At 34.6% G+C, this 18,399-nt stretch overlaps 4 protein-coding genes across 4 annotated transcripts; 3 read left to right on the top strand and 1 right to left on the bottom strand.

Annotated features, from left to right (window-relative positions):
• The first annotated feature begins 3,434 nt into the window (after positions 1 to 3,434).
• LOC104890547 (hypothetical protein) lies at positions 3,435 to 7,692 on the top strand. Its single transcript, XM_048643420.2, has 3 exons — positions 3,435 to 3,734; positions 4,800 to 4,978; positions 5,202 to 7,692. Exons 2-3 carry the CDS (start codon positions 4,931 to 4,933, stop codon positions 7,380 to 7,382), a joined length of 2,229 nt encoding a protein of 742 aa, XP_048499377.1. The 5' UTR covers positions 3,435 to 3,734; positions 4,800 to 4,930; the 3' UTR covers positions 7,383 to 7,692.
• Positions 7,693 to 9,066: 1,374 nt separating this feature from the next.
• Positions 9,067 to 9,851, top strand: LOC104890549 (hypothetical protein). The gene is made up of 2 exons (XM_010676079.4): positions 9,067 to 9,314; positions 9,395 to 9,851. The coding sequence occupies exons 1-2, from the start codon at positions 9,184 to 9,186 to the stop codon at positions 9,804 to 9,806; spliced, it is 543 nt and encodes a 180-aa protein (XP_010674381.3). The 5' UTR covers positions 9,067 to 9,183; the 3' UTR covers positions 9,807 to 9,851.
• Positions 9,852 to 9,918: 67 nt separating this feature from the next.
• On the bottom strand, positions 9,919 to 15,394 carry LOC104890548 (hypothetical protein). Its single transcript, XM_010676078.4, has 10 exons — positions 14,858 to 15,394; positions 13,953 to 14,073; positions 13,386 to 13,471; positions 12,559 to 12,964; positions 12,365 to 12,465; positions 11,856 to 11,922; positions 11,406 to 11,633; positions 10,727 to 11,203; positions 10,348 to 10,420; positions 9,919 to 10,195 (listed from the first exon to the last, which is right to left on the bottom strand). Exons 1-10 carry the CDS (start codon positions 15,280 to 15,282, stop codon positions 9,948 to 9,950), a joined length of 2,232 nt encoding a protein of 743 aa, XP_010674380.2. The 5' UTR covers positions 15,283 to 15,394; the 3' UTR covers positions 9,919 to 9,947.
• Positions 15,395 to 16,215: 821 nt separating this feature from the next.
• Positions 16,216 to 16,912, top strand: LOC104890550 (hypothetical protein). Its single transcript, XM_010676080.4, has 2 exons — positions 16,216 to 16,543; positions 16,697 to 16,912. Exons 1-2 carry the CDS (start codon positions 16,326 to 16,328, stop codon positions 16,827 to 16,829), a joined length of 351 nt encoding a protein of 116 aa, XP_010674382.2. The 5' UTR covers positions 16,216 to 16,325; the 3' UTR covers positions 16,830 to 16,912.
• The last annotated feature ends 1,487 nt before the right edge of the window (positions 16,913 to 18,399 follow it).

Raw genomic sequence — 18,399 nt, 5'->3', positions numbered from 1 at the left:
TCAAGCGAATTTATTAAATTTGATTGGATATATAAAATGTTGATTTTACGAGCATAAAAAAATGCCACTAGTATACTGTTCATTTTTATAATGCGAATTGTTTTTCGATTGTTGGGCATCTTAAATTTAATGACTGGATTATTGATTTTTCATTAGTGGACATAATTATGACAATATTCTTCCTTCTTTTGTTTTCCGTTACATTTTTTGTGCGATTTTTCCATTTTTTATGCTTTTTTATTAGTTTGATGCATATCATTTATTGGACAACATTTTTCGTGTAATCACATATCATGGTTTATAAAATTTTGGAGGAACTATTTAGAAAATGTGACTTTATTTTTACATGTTTTAATAGATGTTATAATTTGACTCTACACATTTATTAATTCACAATTTTGATCATTTATATTTCTATTTATCTATTAGTCTTATATATATATATATATATATATATATATATATATAATATACTTCCTCCGTTCTGTTTTAAATGAAACATTGGATGAAATGACACTATTCATTGATCAATTTTAACTCCAATTTATCGCTATTATATAAAGAAAAACATAGTCAAGTGGGATCTTGTTAGATTCGTCTCGATGCATACTATCAAATTATAACTTTTTTATATTTTTTACGTGTACTCAACTAAAGATATTAATGACTAAAGAAGCGCGTTGGGTTGCGTGAAAAAGCAAATGTTTCATTAAAAACGGAACGGAGGAAGTATATAATTTGATTATTAAAAATATATTGTCTTTCTTTCACTATAATTTACAAATGTTGGTGCTTTTTTGTTCATCCGAACATAACTCGAAACCACACATTAGAAAAAAGGAGAGGGAGAACGATGCATTTGAGTCACCACTATTATGATACTACTACTTCAGTTTCATTTTAATTGTTACACTTTGATATTTACACTATTCACAAATATCACTTTGACATTCGTTTGTGATACGTGAATAAAATTAAAACATACTCATATGAGATCTTGTTAGATTCGTTTTAGTATGTATTTTATTAATATGCACTTTTTATAATTTTTACAAATACAAATTATAGATATTAATCTTCAAAATTTTTCATTGACATGCGTAAAAAGTATTACAGTAATAATTAAAAAGAAACATAAAAAGTATGGTGGAAAGTAAAGTAAGAGAAGGAAAAAGAAATATATGCACTAAGATTAAACTAATAAGCTATGCAAAATGATTAGTTTTTCTGCTTGAGTGAGGCAAATTTATCATTCATCACCTTTAACCGTCAAGCCAAATTACAGAGGCCGCCATCTCAAAAATCCAATTTTTTTCTTCAAATACGAGGTGAACTCTAGTTAACAACATAAATTGGAAAACATGAGTATGATACAAATTTCAAAAACATATGATTTCGCGTGTGAAATCGCTATTGAAAGTAAATTAGTTGCATAGTTACATCTAGATATTTACTTATTATATTATTACATTATAAATAGTTTTTTTCTTAGTTAAATTTTGTAATTAATTAATATTATATGTAATTTCGCAACTAATTTAATTCCAATAACGATTTCACATGCATATACATAAAACTTAAAACTTATATAGAAAGAGCTAGATATAAGTATGAAATAATTTAACTTCATAATCGACTTCGCACACATAGTGTACCTATAAAACTAGTTATATCTAATGAAAACTAATTAAACCTTTATTAAAAAAAGCTTATCATACTTCCTAACTAAATTAATACAAAACCAAATCATCTTTCTCTTTCTCTCTCCTCCCTCCTACCCACCACCACCGTTCGGAAATCATCCCATCCTTTCATATGTGTCATTCTTTCACCGCATAACACATCAACCGCCACTCTTTCCGCCACCAACATCACCGTCGGCCACCATAACCGCATCTTCATTCAACCAGTGGCCCTCCAAATTGCAATACTAGGATTTGATGCGATTACAATTTACAAGGGAAATTCCATTCCATCTGTTTCTGCATATTATAGAGTACAAATTTCATTCGAGTTTTGTTTTCTATCTAAAATGTTCGATATCCATCATCAATTTAATTCAGTCGTCGAGAAAATAAATTGAAGGATTTTTAGGACGATGCCAAAAATTTGAAGATTTGTTTAAGACTAATTTTAACTACTTCATATTAGTTTTAGCGTTAGTTGTTTGGTCCGCATTTTTTGAGATGTTGATTTTCATTCTTGATCGCGATAATTTTCTTTTTTGTCTTTTACATAACTTCTATATAAAATTTAATTTTACAATATTTTTATGTAATTTTTATGGATATTATATCAAAAAATTTATTATCATATTATTAATAGTTATATTTTATATATATTGAAGATAATGAAAAGGTGATAGAGATATATAGATTTGATGTATAAGAGAAGAGTGCCGGACCCATCTAATTATACGTGGTACCAAATTGAAGAACAAAAGAAAATAATATAATATAATATAATATAATATAATATAATATAATATAATATAATACTTCCCGTTTCTTAAAGATCTTTTTTATTTGTTACTGTCTTATACTCCCTCCGTTTCTTAAAGATCTTCCCTCTTTCCGTTTAAGGGTGTTTCCAAAAGATCTTCCCTCTTTTGCTTTATTCCTTATTTGGCAAAACAAATTTCCCTATTTATCCTCTCATGTCACTATCATATGGTCCACCATTACATTATTAATTCAATTTTACTCCCTTTCTCTCTCCTACTTTAGCCCTTTTTATTTGTTTATTTATCTTAGCCCCTTTCTCTCTCCTACTTTACTCACACCATGCCCCACACAACTTGATTTTCCTTGGTATCTGTAGGAACAGTAAGGGGGGAGATCTTTAGGAAACGGAGGGAGTAGATAACAAGGAGGATCCATTTGTGTGGGGGGTATGGGGTGGGTAAAGTAGGAGAGGGAAAGAGGTTAAGATAAATAAACAAATAAAAAGGGGTTAAAGTAGGAGAGAAAAAGGAGTAAAATTGAATTAATAATGTAATGGTAGACCATATGATAGAGACATGAGAGGGTAAAAAGGGAAAAAAAATTCAAATAAGGAATAAAGTAAAAGAGGGAAGATCTTTAGGAAACGCACTTAAACGGAAAGAGGGAAGATCTTTAGGAAACGGGGGGAGTATAGTATAGTATAATATAATATAATATAATATAATATAATATAATATAATATAATATAATATAATATAATATAATATAATATAATATAATATAATATAATATAATAATTAATCTGTTTCGTAATACTCACTACACTTTTCATTGCGGGAAGTTTCACATTGGTTGCTACAGTTTCTTTTTGGACAATTAACTCTCTCTCTCTCCTCTCACATGGGTCCCTTTATTTCTTGGGGAGAACATAATAAAAATAAATTAGACCAACATAATAATAATATTTAACAAAATAGATATAAAAGAATGGAGTTGAACTGAACTCAAAATAAATTGGGAAGAACATGTCTTAAAAATAATAATCGTATCTATAATCTATATAATAATATTTAGAGTCATAACGAATTTTCGATACACAATAAGTTATTATAAACTCGTTGATTCAATTTTTTTTTTTTAAATCTTTTGGAGTCTTACATTTTCGGGTATTTTGCATCAAAAGAAAAATCTTACAGGCGCAAATTCAATTTCTTTAGAACTCTAGAACCACTTCACTCAAAAAAAAAAAAAAAAACCTCCAAAACCTCTCATACGCAAATTCAATTGCAGGTTGTTGTTTTGTTCCTTAGATGAATCTACTTGTTTTGTTGCGGATTTTGGTGTGGAATTGCGATTTTTAAGATCTAATTGATGTGATTATTCATGCGATTGGTTTTATGCGGTTGTTATTGTTTGTTCTATGAATTCAACTTGTTTTTTCTTTATCTCATATATGCTATTTCATGTTTTTAGGGTGGATAATTTATATGCTATAAACTTATGATTCGAATGAATTTCTGGTATAACTTGTTAATTCATTCATCAGATCAATTTTTTAAGTGTTGTGGCTGGAAATTAGGGATGAATGACCTGTCATCCCCGGGCTCCTGCCCTGGCTCAGGGACGGGCCTGATTGTAACATGTATTAACAGAATCGAGTCCCTTGTTCCATCATTAATGTCCACATCCACCCTCGCCTACCTCGTCTGTTGTAACTATTAATGTTGTATAAATTTGGTTTAAGTTGGGCATGGTATGAACAATTTTATGTTTTTGGGCAAAGAATCGTACTACTATGAAGGTTTATGGTATTCCGATGGTTCCGAAATACTTGGTGATGGTACTGATTACTGAATAATATGGTTAATCAGCAGTACTCTGAATCTGTGATAGCAATAGACATGCCTTCAGTATGCAATTACTAACCTTGCTAACTTGGTCTGGTTAATGTTCGTATTCGACTGGTAATGGCTAGTGATCAACCTGCCCTTGTTTACTTTTGTAGTTTATACACAATCAGATACACAAACTTAAGGTCTTTTAAAAGTTTCTAGAAGTTAGAACTTTTTTGCTGGATCTTTGGTTTGGTTTGGTTTGGTTTATTTGCGTTATACATGGTGTATATCCTTAGTTTTCGACCTTTTAACTGTCGAACTAACTAACTGTTGCCTGTTGGGTCTTAAACTTTTAAGTGGTAATTGTAAACATCACAATTCACAGTAGGCTGATAGTCGTGACTCGTGCTTATTGTTTCAAAATGACTAGTGCAACCCATTTGGTCTAAGCTCATTATGTATTCACTTATTTTTCATCGTCTGCAAGGAAGTAATCTATTCGTTCACCTGCCTTTTTCAGCTGGAAACACGATATTAGTAATGGTCAAATCCCAATTTTTGTTAGCCATTGGGATTCATTGGAACTTTATATGAATTTCTTTTACTTCCTGTTCGCCTTTGCGCCCATGAAATACAAGGCGCTTTCTGAAAATGTTTGGTGCTGCTGCTGAAAGGGGTCTTGAGGCATATACTACAGAGGTATGATGTCTTTGCTTTGTTACTTCTTCAAGTTTACTATAATAGCCATGGTGTCTTCTTGTCCATGTTCTGAACCTTATGGAATCAGTAGTTTGTTTCGTTTGAGTATAGTAGTTTATGATGATTTTTCAGAGGGTTATAATTTGTCATATGTGCATATTTTACCAGATGTGACTTAGTAACTAAATCTTATTGTTGCCGTCATTTTGGGTGAAATTTATAGAGCATGGCAGGGGAATCCAGTATAAATACCCCATTTTTGCTGCCGGACAAGGAGCTAAGCTTTGGAAACACATCAAACAGTTCCCCTAGCGAGCTAGAAAACAGAAGGAAACGCTGTCGAACTTGTGAAGAACCCTTTATTCAGCAGTTTGCTGCTAACCAGATAAGTTCAGGCCCGAGTGATAAAATCTTATCACTAGATAGAGATGAGAATCTTGTCAGTTGGCCACAAAACTTTACTTTCCAAAGTACTGGGCTGAATAAGTCTGCTGGAGGATTTGAATCAAAACAGTCTTCTTTTTTGGGTAAGAATTGTGGTCAGTTGGCAAAGAAATCACCCTCTGGAATTCAAAAGAACTTGAGCAATGCTGGGTTATTCGCTTTACATGGAAATCATGTTGGAAGTGAGAAAAGGGAAGATGTGGTGAAATCTGTTGATTTAACAAAGGAAATTGAGGATGCAATTAGCAGAATCGAGTCCCTCATTCCATCACTTCAAAAGCTGGTCTATTCAGCTCATTCACCCAAGCAACAGAGTGTTGGTAATTTGGGTTTGCCCAATTTTTCAAGGCCAGTAATTTCTACAGGAAAGGAAAAAGATAGAGTGATCACAAAGAATGAGCTAGGCCTCACTGACAAGTCAGCTGCACTTGGTGAAAATATGTTTAGTAAACAAGCAAGTCAATTGCTTACAAAGTGGAAAATTCCAGCTTATCCCAAGGTAAAATGTAGCAGGAATGTTGAGTGTGTTAATGACGATGATATGCTAAAACGAACTCTCTATCTGAGAGAAGCTGGTGATCATAAGGATAAAGAGATTAGATGTTCGGATGTAAATATGACTCCAAATGTGGCTGATAAACCGCTAAGTTGGTTATCAGGTCAGAATGATGGTAGAATGAGGAACTTTGTGTTGGATAAGAGTCTCAATGCTCGAGTTAGTCAGGTTCCCAGGCCTGAGTTTAAGGCCGCCATGGAGAAGTCACTAGAAAGTACACCAAGTAGGGGCAGATCTTTTGCAAGTCATAACCCAGAGCACATAGAAGGTTTAAGGATCATGCCACCTCAGTCCTATTGTCAAAAGGCCATTGAAAAAGATGTGACATTGAAACCCTGCACACAATCTTCATCTGTGGGATCCACAAATTTCATGAGACAAAACAGAACAAATAATATGGGTACTTCTCATCAGAAATGGAGTCAGACTCCTACAAGTGGAAGATATGCACAAGAAAAAGGCAAACAGTCAGATATGATCAAGTCTAGAGGTTCCTCTAATAGAAATACTGTAACGAGGAAAAATAAAAATGGGGATTTGCATGGCAAGGTTGTACCTCAGGAAAGAATTTCAGAGGAGACGAGCTGGAGTTCATGCGCTTCTTCTAGTGTGACAACTCCACAAAGTGGCTCACCATCTTCTTCAAGTGGGACCTATGAATCATCTGGAACTGATTATTATGACAGTGATGAAAGTGAGCCACCACGTGAGAAAGTATCCCGGTCAACAAGAAGGAAACAGCCTGAACCTGAAGTTCCCCAGAGTAGTGCTTCAGGTTATGCTGATACTTCTTCCTATTACAACAGTCAAGATGAGTACTCAGATACAGGTCCCTCAAGCCAAATGAGTTCAGCGCGATGCCATAGCTGGGAACTACGGAAGGAACGAGTTAAGAAAAGAGGAGGTAAGTTAAGGAGACTTAAGAAGAGGCTTGGGATGATTTTTCACCATCACCACCATCACCACCACCATCATTACAATAGTGATGGGGATGAGCCTGATGTGCATCATGCTAGGTCATTTTGGAAAGTACTTGGGGAGATGTTTCATCACACGAAAGGTACTGATCATCGTCAAAAACCAAAGGCAGAGAAGCCAAAAAAAAACGGGACCAAGGCTCTGGTGAAAAGGAAGCAACAAGGAGGACATTTTCATGCACTTGTAGGTGGGCTAATAAAGCACATGAAGCATTCTAAGAACCCCAAACAGGTGAAGACTGGCAGTAAGGGGCATGGAAATCGCCGTCACGGGGGTAAAAAAGAGGGAAAAAATTTGCCATGGTGGCCAAAGATTCACAGGGGAGGAAGAGGTGGAGTGAAAATGCCCAACAAGGGAAAGGTTCAGCTTGGAAATTATTATAGGACAAAAAGTTTGGCTGCAGCCAAGATGATTCTGAAGAAATGAAAACCTCTTTTTTCTTCTTGCTAAATAGAGAGGTCTATACTTAAGTACCTAAACCTTACCTAGTAAAAGTTTCTTGGAGTTGGCTTCTTGTTTTGTATATTACTACTAACTAGGTTAGGACACAGCTCGAACTAGGATGTGGTTCAAGTTTGTTACTCTAAAACACCTAATTATTGATGCTTTATGCTGGAGGAGTAATACTGTGGTAATTGGTCCAATAGATTACAGTAAGATTCTTCATGTAAAATAGATCTTAGAATTGTACATTCCAAGTTAGATCAAATCTTGAATTATATTGTTACTGAGTTTACCAATTAGACAATTACTAGGGTTGGACATTGTTTTTTTTTTTTTTTTTTGATTAGGAAAGATAATTGGTTCGAAGATCACCCCTGCTAGGCTAATTTGCAGGATACATCAGTTCAGAGGCTGGGTACAAGGCTAACAGTCCAGAATTAAATGCCCAACATATTGTTGGGATGAGGATTCGAACCCTGAACAATACCCTGAAATTCGAGGTGGTATTCCACTGAGCTACCACCTCTCCCTCCCAGGGTTGGACATTGTGGTAGTTGTTAAACTTCATTTGGGATCCTTGTTCACTCCTAAGGTATAAGTACAATTTGAGAAGAAAGGAAAAATTAATGAGTGGTTGACCGATGTTTCGCATGTCTGTATGATCTATATTTGGTGAGTAATTAACAATTATAATGATCAATTTATACGTGGTTATGAAAATTTGACGTAATGACATGATAAGTAATTGCATAATTTTTGGAAAATAAACCCTTAAAGTCTGGGGATGAAATCAATAGTTTAACTTTCTACAAGGAATTGTAGTAAGAGTTTTTTTTTTTTTGGTGAACTTAGTAAGAGTTTATGTCTATAATAGTCTTGTTATTATCATAAAAGGTTAGGTATCTAACTAGTTGTGCAAATCTTTTAACGAGATATACTTAAGTTATAAGATCTTATGATATTTTATTTTGAATTACCAAACAATGGTGTTATATTGGATTAATGGTTAAGTTTTCACTTTTTGTTTCAAATGTCATGTATTCGATACCCTATAACTACACAACATTAATTTTTTTAATTGAGGGTTTGATTGAAAAATAAGCATTTGCATTAGAGCTTAGCATTAGAGAAGAGTAACACGTGGCATACACTCTCTTTTAGGAATACCTTTTAATATATTAGTATAGATACTAGTACTAGTTATTAGCCAATTGCAAATTATGCAATGCACAAATGTGTAGTTCACTAACTTTAGATTATAATTAATATTTATTATTTGTGGGTTTCGTTTTAAATATTAGATCGTCTATATTTTTCATACATCTATACTAAAGGTGATCATGGGTCGGGCTGGACCGCGCATAAAAAAATTTGCCCATTGGTCAGGACGGACCAAAATTTTGTGCCAAAAGCCCGTTATTTTGGGCCAAAATGAACGGGCTTTTCGGACCAAAATCGAGTCGGACCGAAAAATTCTGCCCAAAATCCGGCCCAAAATTGGACCGGGCCAAAATGATTAGCTCTAATCTGTACTGGTGGCTTAATAAAGATGAATAAAATAAGAACATTATTTGAGTTCTAACAACATTTTCATCCTCCAATAAAGTTCTAACATCATAATACCCAAGGGTAGGAGCGTCCATTGTCTCCCTCCAAGGCTCCAAGTTGGCAACCTTAGAATTAAATATTAGTTTGTTTTCCCCCTCTTTTTTCAACAAATAAGTTAAGCTAACGGTAACTAGATATTGTGGTAGCCTGGCACCATTTAACAGACAATCTAAATATGCAAAAGCCTATTTTTTCCACTTCTCACCCAACATCCAAACATAATATGATGTTGGTTGATCAAAATCACTCGGATGGCTTCCCCCACCCTTCTCTATCCTCCTCCTCTCTTCGCGACGTCGACTACAGGTTCTTTCTATCTCTCTCTCCACCTTCTTTTCTTGTTATTCCTTCAACATTCATTTCCATTTTTTTGGGTGTTTTTGCAGCTGTGGTTCTTGTGGGTATAAGCTCAACCTTAATTCATGCAATAGGAATACATCTGGTTCCAAGGACTACGGAAAATCTATCAAAAAGGGCATCATTTCTTTCTTCTCCATCGATGAGACACGATTTAGTCGAACCGAGCAGCTGAGGTGCAAGCCTTTCTTCGATTCAGCTCGTTCATGGGGTTTGTTCCAGAGAAGAACCAGGCTTTATTGCAGGAAATGTGGTAAATATGTTGGAAATGCTCATAAATTTACCACGTATCAGTCTCTGAAACACAAAGACACATCCCCTGATTCCACTACTTCTTGGGGATGGGATGGGATTTCTGATGCCATCACCTATGACATCCGGATTCGCGCTCTGCAGCCTTCTTCTTGTGATGAATCAAATATTTTCACAAACATGATATGAATTATTATCTATGAAATTTCAATAAATTTATATTGGTTTTGCAAATGAAGATTCAAATTTGTTTATGTTTTTGGCTTTTGATGCTATACTGATATAGCTAGCTATTATTCCATGATACCAGAAGTGTATGTGTTCTTATATTTATTCAACCCAATTTATGTCTAAATCATTCAGTTCTGTAAGCCATTTTTGAGTATTCACAGAAGCAGTAGGTTTACATGGTGCCTTTTCTTTGTTTTCTACACTATCAGATGAAGCAAAATCAATTTTCTTCTCGCCAGAAATATTTGCCTGTTGCCTGTTGGGGTGCCTCAATTTAAGTGATAAAAGGCGGGATACTTCATGTAGGCCGCCCCATTTTTCGAGGGCACGAGCAATGTCATAGCGTCCTGCAAGAATATATTTTTCTCAGTTTATATGAGATCTTAAAGATGGAATGAATTGGAAGCCTAAACAAAAAAGCTCATCTATATGGGAGAGAAATTTCTGGAGACAAGAATCTATGACTATACAGAATGTTGGGAAGTTAATAATGGTTGACCTGCGCGCTCAAATGCTTTTCTGCTAGGCATATATGATGGATCCATCCCCCAGTTTTTCTGAAATCGATTAATCTGAAATAGACAGAATAGATATTTTTTAGACATGAAACAATTACATAATGGTTCATAATTCTGATGAAATTGAGGAGCAACCTTGAGGGAAATTGGAAGATTTCTCATAAAACATAGCACCAGGTGAAATACAACCCTCTCATAATCCCGGAAAAAAAAGGGAGGGTTGGGGGATTCATGAAAAAAGAACATTACTCTTGATCATTTTGATTGGTTGGTTTAATTGTACCACAGAGAATTTACAATGACTGTGGGGAATACTTTCTGAAATATACTGCAATGTTTGAGCAAGATTCCAGAATTTACCTCATCTTGCAGATTTTCAAGATTGTCCCAATAACCTTTGGGTTTCCGGTGTTTGTAAGCAAGAGACAAGTTCATCAATGTTGCAATCCTCCTAAACCCACCCATCCGGTTGATTGCCTTCTCAATGTCAACCCGGCCATGAGAACGGAGTTGCTTCCTCATGGGCATGAAGCCTTCCTGCCCATGCTCAGAAACAAATTTCAGGAGCTCAGACTTAAGAACTTCAATATTCTGTTGCAAGCCAGCCACTCTAGGCCTTTGTTTTATGGGACTTGAACCTCCACTGCTGGACTTATCCTCCACACTTCTCTGATTAATGTTGGTTTCATTAACTGATTTGGTAGAATGCTCTTGGTAAGTTTCATCCTTCTGCAGCTCTATATGTGGTTCATCATATTCATCAGAATGTGTTCCTGTCCTCTTCTCGATGTAGTCTCGAATGGCACATAAGTTTGATGGCAGATCCTCATATATGACCTGTACACATGGATTTGTTTTTCATTTTAAAGGCAAATAACAGTATCATCTAAGAGTAAGCACTAAAGTACTTATTGACACAAGCGGCAACCTTGCAGAATCCTGACTCCTGAGTCCTGAGTTCCCGACCCCTTGGACAAAGCACATAAGCAATAGTGGAATGCAATGCAAGAAGCTGAAAACTGAGTTCTTAACCTCCTACCTCTTCCATTATTGATTCTGAAAGAAAGGTATCTCTGCGCATTTTTGACTCAACAGAGTATTTCAGCAATGTGTGATGGTTCCCAAGCTGCTCAAACTGCCATCTGCCTTGAAAGGAGTCAAAATCCCCCTCAACCTGCTCAAAGCTAATCTCTCGCTCAAGCTGTTCACACAAGTCCATGACAATCCGTGCATGGAGTACCATATATAAAAGACCCTTGCATCCTTCCTGTGGATAAATGCGCAATAAGAATCTTACTCAATTTAGGCCATTTGAACAAGCAACAAAATCCTGCTAGTGATTTAGGTATTTAGGAAAACACTCATATAATTTCTTAGGTTTATGATTCTGAAGATCAGTTAGTGATTTAGGTGCATCAAAGATAGTGAATAAATGGATATAGGAACATTGTCTATCTACAAACTAGTATGAAATATATCGTGTTTTTACCTGGAGGATGCGAACTTTATTGTTGTCTCGCGATAAAACTTTGCTGATTGCCAAATTTGGAACAATTCTGCAGAAGACTAACCTCTATCAGGACAAAAAACTACAGAGGATATCATTTATCTGAAATCAAATTAAACTCGCTGTGGTTTCCTTGAGAGTCCATCCACAATCTCGTGACTAAATGGCCTGATTCTTCTACATGGTAACCATAAGAATAAAAAAATGGCCAAAGAAGTTTTCAAAATGCTGACACAGTGATCTTTCCCCAGGGTCATAGATGATGAAGTCATATCTCACCAAAGGGTATGTAACTTCATCCAAGCCAGGCACTTCGGTCTAGTTTACAAGGGCTAAGTTTCGTCCATCTAAAGATAAGGTTGAAACAAGTAGCAGAGTGGACAATTTTTAAGCCTAGTAAGTAATGCTAGATAAAACCGTCAAGCTCAGTCAAACTGCAAAGAAAAGACTAGCAAACATTCTAAATCATGCAAGTAATTGGCTTTACTTACTCTGGAAGACTTTCATAAGCAGTTAAAACATCCCAGACTACACGAACAGGAGCTTTTACTGTAATGCTAGCAATAACGCAGCGGTGAACGCCACCATTTTCCTTCAGCACACAAGTTATAGTCAGTTTTCTATAGCAACAGTGAAATTCTTTCATCAGGAAAGCCAGTGGAAAAAGTTAATAGTCAATAACTACCAATAGACCATCAAATCTACGGAGGTGAATCTCATCCACCAAGCAGGGCTTGTCGAGCCTACATACTTTACCATATATTCCCCAGGTACTATTCAACTCAGTAGGTGCTTGGGACAAGGTCTCAAGACTGGAACTGGAAGAATTCTTATTCAGCTCTCCAGTAGACATATCTTTCTCCTTCAAAGTACTGGACACACTTGTGCTGCCAGAATTTACAGAAGTCTCAGGTTTTGAGCTAACTGAGATAGGCATCTTTTGACTCCCTTCTAAAATGCTCTCAGCTCTGCCAGCCAAGGATCGGAGATTCACTGGCAGGTCTGATCGAATAATCCTCTCCAAAAAAATTGCAGGGAAGTTGAATTTTGGTATGACATTGACCTCGTAAGATAGTATTGTTGATGAAGACCTGTAGTCATGCAATATAGAAGTATGTTCATGAATTATGATATTGGAACTTGCAGATTCTCATAATATAAAGGAACACCATCCAATTCAGCAAAGATATTTCAAATGGAACAAATTGCATAAAAATATATGAGTTTCTCAAAGTGAAAGAGATGTTATATTACAAAATTTTGTTTGTTACTGCTAATTTCGCAATCTTGTCTCTATAATCAAAGAGGTTTGCAAATAGAGTCCTTACACTCATACACATGTGAAACATAGATTACTTGTTCCTTGTTCCCCCCTTTTCCCTTTAAAGCACTTAAGAAGAAGTTTTTTATACTGAGTCACTAGTTGCTGAGAACCTAATAAAGTTAACAGAACTACGCATGTAATCAGGCAAATCCCAAAAAAAAAAGAACCGATGGAAACAACTAACGTGCCTTCTCTTTGATTTCATCGACCATTTCCCTTCAAACTTCTTAAAGTCTCCGTCCACCATGGAGAAGTGGAGTTCACGATCATTTGTCTGCATGAGAAGCAAGAATTAGATGTTAGAAAATATTTCAAGGAGAAGAGATGAAAATAAGTGCGTACAATATAGTTCACCAGACCACATTACTCATAAATAAGAAGTATTTGAACAAATTATCTTTATAGATGTGAAGCTATTATTGGTACACAAGAAATCAGGAATCAAGAACACTAAGAAAGGTATGAAAGTATGCTATTGACGTTATAATATAGATCTAACATGTGATGTAACATGAACTGTCACAACCAACCATTACAAGTTCAAAGATTGCCATGAGTTAGCTAGCCAGGAAGGACATAGTAGACACTCGACCTCTGTTGCTATATGATTCTCATAAAAATTTCCAAACAGCTCGAAAGAAGAAGCCTTTGAACGACAGAAATGCAAAACAAGCCAGGTCTACTTATCCCCCCATCCTCCCTATACATCACAAGATTAGCATCCGTAGGTACGGATATTAAGTTTAGGTGCTTACAGAATTCGGAAATTCTTGGAGATCCAAGACCACACGAGCCTCAATATGCCAATATAATGCCCTCTGGAAGCCTCTTTGCTCTAACCATAGTCTACCAGGATATGGACAAGGAATTCTTCCACTGACAAGTAAGCCATAACTCGTCAATCAAAAGCATCAACATTCAGCAGGTTGAAATCTAGATCATGTAATATAACACGCAAAATTCATGTCATTACTAACTACAAAAAACACACTAGGGTGAAGGAAATGATCAAATTCTCATGAGCATCATGCTAATAGCAGCATATGAGTTTCTTCCACCAAAGCACTATTCTTTGTTCCTGAAATCTACTATTGATCCCCCTACTACATTTTGTAGACACAAAAAGTTGGCATAGCATGGTGAAATTGGACTTCGCTCCAACTTGACTTACAGGGTAATGTTCACAATCATGAAAAGTAATAAAAAGAACAAAAACTCAAAAACAACCTAATTGTTTTTTTGTTATCATCTAATTCACAACCACACCTCATGCTTGTCCTTTATGTCAAACATACCCAATAACTATTAAATTGCTCCATATCACAAGTAGTTGTAACTCCAAAGATGTCAAACTATTTTAGTATTTTAAACTTCTTACAATTAACCAAAATTAAATCCTCTTTCCAAGATAGAACACAAATTCAGCGGTTTATCCACTCATCTTAGCAACATTTCATCTTACCACTCCTTAACATTTGTGCCTCACCTCCATGTTGCAATTAATATAGAGCAAAGGAAGCGAACACGAATTGAATCATGCTCCCGAGTCTAGGATCTACGCATTCCTATGATAACTTGCTAAGCACTACTATAGCAGTAATAGTAAAACATAGTAGTATATCTGATTAGAAATTAAAATGAAGAGATAATATGGAACTACCTACAAACAAGATTAGGAACGAATTCAGCGAGGCGTTCATAATCAGTGAGAGCATTCCAAACCGATTCGACATCAGCATTGACAGAAATCTCAGCCTTAATCCGACGTTCTCTCCATGAAATCACTTCAACCTCACAATTAACTTTTCTATCCCAAATTTCTCTCTCCTGCTGATGCTGTTCTTCAACAACATCTCTATTCCCTGCTCTCTCAAATCCTCCATTGACTGCATAAGCATTCGTAATTACTCTCCCCTGTTTCCTGCAACATCTAGGGTTCAATTTCAGGTCATTGTTACTGTCAATTGAAACGTTTCGCGCGAAGAAAGTGTAGTTTTTGGAGGGAAATTGGGAATTAGGGTTTGAATTGAAGGGGAGAGAAAGAGGGTTGAAGATGATTGATGTGGGTGCGTCGTAGGAGATCATGGAGTTTGTAACAATGGAGTTTTGAGATTTTTTGTAGTGGAGAAAGAGAGTGTTAGAGAGGTTGTTAGGGACCGTTAATTTGGTGATTTTGGCGCACAGTGTAGAGGAACGAACTTGTGGTCTGATTGTGGGGGTTTGTTGGTAATTTTGCTATTGTTTTTTGTGGTGGAAATTTGTTGATGCGATTTCTGTGAGGAATGTCACATCACACTCGTTTACATACACTTTGTTTTTTACTGAATTAATCTAAACTGAATTTATGTGAACTGAAATGATCTGAGCTGAACTGAAATGATTGAAAATTATGAAAGTAAACTAACTGAGCTGAACCGATCTGATCTGAACCGAAATGAATTTGTCTGATCTGATAAACTGAATTAAAATTGTGAGAAAAAGTAATTGAACTAACCTGAAACAAAATTGTGCCTTAAAGAATAGGGCCTACATCCTCAACAATTTAAATCTTCTAGCATAATTCAATTATTAATTAACTTTTTTTTTTTACTTTAACCATATTATAAACCAATTTTTTCAAAATAACCACCTTGTATATTCATTTTTCTAGATAATTGCTTAATGAGACCTAAATCTTTTTAAATTCCTACCTATTGACCGACATTGTCAAGGAAATCATGTTAAAAAAGGGTTTTATCTCGGATTGTTGTTTTCATGTGAACATCGGGTCTAGTGTCGGATATTTTTTTTTCTGTCGAATATGAAGTGTTGATCCATTTTGTCACCTCTAACCATGAATCACTTTTGTCCAACCTAGTTGATTCCCAAATCGGATCAAATGCAAATGCACTTATTTCAAACCGGATTGCGTAATCATGGATCTACATCTACTTACTTTTTATTGCTATTAGAATTTAAGTCTGTATACATTTGTTTAAACGGAAGTAAAATTGTGAGAAAAAAGTAAGTGAACTGAACCCGAAAAATAGTGCCTTAAAACCAAATATCTTAGAACTATTATATTCTCTATCACTAGCACAGATTTTTTTTAAGATTTCCAATAGCATCACAATTCACAGGATAAGACAATGCTGCTTTCAGCAGGAATGGACTTCATGCCAACCAAAACTTCCCACCACTTCCTCAGAAATAAGGGTAAAAGGTCAACAGCAATATTTGCCAAAAAGCAAGAATTTTCTAATTTCCCAGATAATAAAGATAAACCCAATTTTGAATTGAAGATTTCCAACAAGATAATAGCTCAATCTGCAATTGCAATACTGGGATTAGGATTTGTTGATGCAGGGTAATAATTCTCTCTTCCCTACTTTTTATAATTTTACTTCATATTATAAACTTTGCTATTGAATGTTGATTGAAATTTGAGGTATATTTTCATCTTACTTCTGAAGTTCCTAACTTTATTTAAGAAAATAATTTGCATCATTAAATTGGTCAGATATAGTGGAGATTGGTCAAGAATTGGAGTGATTTCAAGAGAAACAGAGGATGTGTTGAAGATTGCAGCTTTTTTAGTGGTTCCTTTTTGTTTGTTTGTTATATTTTCTCTTGCTAGAAACCCAGATAAGTAACATATTTTGTGCTTAGATTACCATTTCATACTTGTAGCTTTCATAGTTTTTCAATCTTGATGATAATTATTATTTTTTCTTGACGGGAAAAAAAGTACCAAACCTTATTATAGTCTCTATTTCTTTTTAACGCAAAATTTTTATCATTAATATTTTTATTTACTAATAAGTAAATGTAATTAATTTAATGTAATAATATTGTTATTATTAGAAATATATTTCTTTTGAATGATTTGGGTAGAAAATATTTCGTAAGAAATCTAAATTATAACACTATGGTAATATATTAAGTCTTATGTAAGACAGTCTTATAATAAAATTAGGTTAAGTTTTGTATAATGTACGAATATTACTAATTCTTTTTATTAGTTCAACGGTTTAAGTAAAAGAAATAGCTAATGTAATAAAAGTAAATTTTTTTTTTTTGACGAGTAATAAAAGTAAATTTGATTTATGCCATATGTTAGTAGGATAAAAGGAGTTAAAAAATGAAATCTAAACACAATCTCAGTTTTAAAGTTATACTCCCTCCGTTTCCTAAAGATCTTCCCTCTTTTCATTTAAGGGTGTTTCCAAAAGATCTTTCCTCTTTTGCTTTATTCCTTATTTGGCAAAACAAATTTCCCTATTTACCCTCTCATGTCACTATCATATGGTCCACCATTACATTATTAATTCAATTTTACTCCCTTTCTCTCTCCTACTTTAACCCCTTTATATTTGTTTATTTATCTTAACCCCTTTCTCTCTCCTACTTTACTCACATGCCCCACACAACTTGATTTTCCTTGGTATCTGTAGGAACAGTAAGTGGGAAGATCTTTAGGAAACGGAGAGAGTATCTTGTATACACATTTACATAATCTATTGGCTCTAACGTAAACAGTTCATTTATAGTGTGTAAATTCCACTCGCGGATCAAATATATATTGAAATATGTATGTGCGCCAAAAACAATTTTTACAATTTACTTTTTGGCACCTTAATATAAAATTTTACACTATCTGTAGATCATTTGTATGATAAGAAAAAATATTGCAATAAACAAAAATATTGGTTCTAATTTATTTCAAAAATACTTATTATTTATTTTTTTTACAATTTTTTTACTAATAACATTTATATAATTTATTTATGTAATGGAAAAATAAATGTTTAGTACTTTTGTTCAAATCTATCTATACTGATGTATTAAAAGGCGTTCATAAGAATGTTTATGTGCCATGTGGCATTCTCCTCTAAGACTCTAATGCAAATGCTCTATTTTAATGTCAAACCCTTCAAATAAAAAAATAACTAGTTATTAGGCCCGGGCTATGCCCCGGGTAAGAAAAATGTTCATTTATTAATATTGTACTTTGATATGATAACACTAAATAAAACTTGGTCTAGTGGTTAAAACTTTAGTACATGAACTTGAGGTCATGGGATCAAAACTTATACTATGCAATTTCTAATTTTTTTATTGTACATGGATTACATGAACTAAAACTCCCTAGGGAGAGCGCCACGTGGCACCGTTTCTCGTTTACGCACGCCTTTTAATATATTAGTATAGATATTATGTGGT

Source organism: Beta vulgaris, chromosome 4 (assembly GCF_026745355.1).
Source record: "Beta vulgaris subsp. vulgaris cultivar EL10 chromosome 4, EL10.2, whole genome shotgun sequence".
NCBI classification, from domain to species: Eukaryota; Viridiplantae; Streptophyta; class Magnoliopsida; order Caryophyllales; family Amaranthaceae; genus Beta; species Beta vulgaris.
Note: the sequence above shows the minus strand (reverse complement) of the source record. Positions and strands in the feature narration are given on the sequence as shown.

Excerpts from the sequence above, each read along its gene's own strand:
- LOC104890550 (XM_010676080.4), top strand. The coding sequence starts at position 16,326 with ATGCTGCTTTCAGCAGGAATGGACTTCATGCCAACCAAAACTTCCCAC. Across the intron at positions 16,544-16,696 it reads TTAGGATTTGTTGATGCAGG|ATATAGTGGAGATTGGTCAA; the intron begins GTAATAATTCTC and ends TAAATTGGTCAG.
- LOC104890548 (XM_010676078.4), bottom strand. The coding sequence starts at position 15,282 with ATGATCTCCTACGACGCACCCACATCAATCATCTTCAACCCTCTTTCT. Across the intron at positions 11,634-11,855 it reads ATAAAGTTCGCATCCTCCAG|GAAGGATGCAAGGGTCTTTT; the intron begins GTAAAAACACGA and ends ATTTATCCACAG. Across the intron at positions 10,196-10,347 it reads AAAAGCATTTGAGCGCGCAG|GACGCTATGACATTGCTCGT; the intron begins GTCAACCATTAT and ends ATATTCTTGCAG.
- LOC104890547 (XM_048643420.2), top strand. The coding sequence starts at position 4,931 with ATGTTTGGTGCTGCTGCTGAAAGGGGTCTTGAGGCATATACTACAGAG. Across the intron at positions 4,979-5,201 it reads TTGAGGCATATACTACAGAG|AGCATGGCAGGGGAATCCAG; the intron begins GTATGATGTCTT and ends TGAAATTTATAG.
- LOC104890549 (XM_010676079.4), top strand. The coding sequence starts at position 9,184 with ATGCAAAAGCCTATTTTTTCCACTTCTCACCCAACATCCAAACATAAT. Across the intron at positions 9,315-9,394 it reads CTTCGCGACGTCGACTACAG|CTGTGGTTCTTGTGGGTATA; the intron begins GTTCTTTCTATC and ends GTGTTTTTGCAG.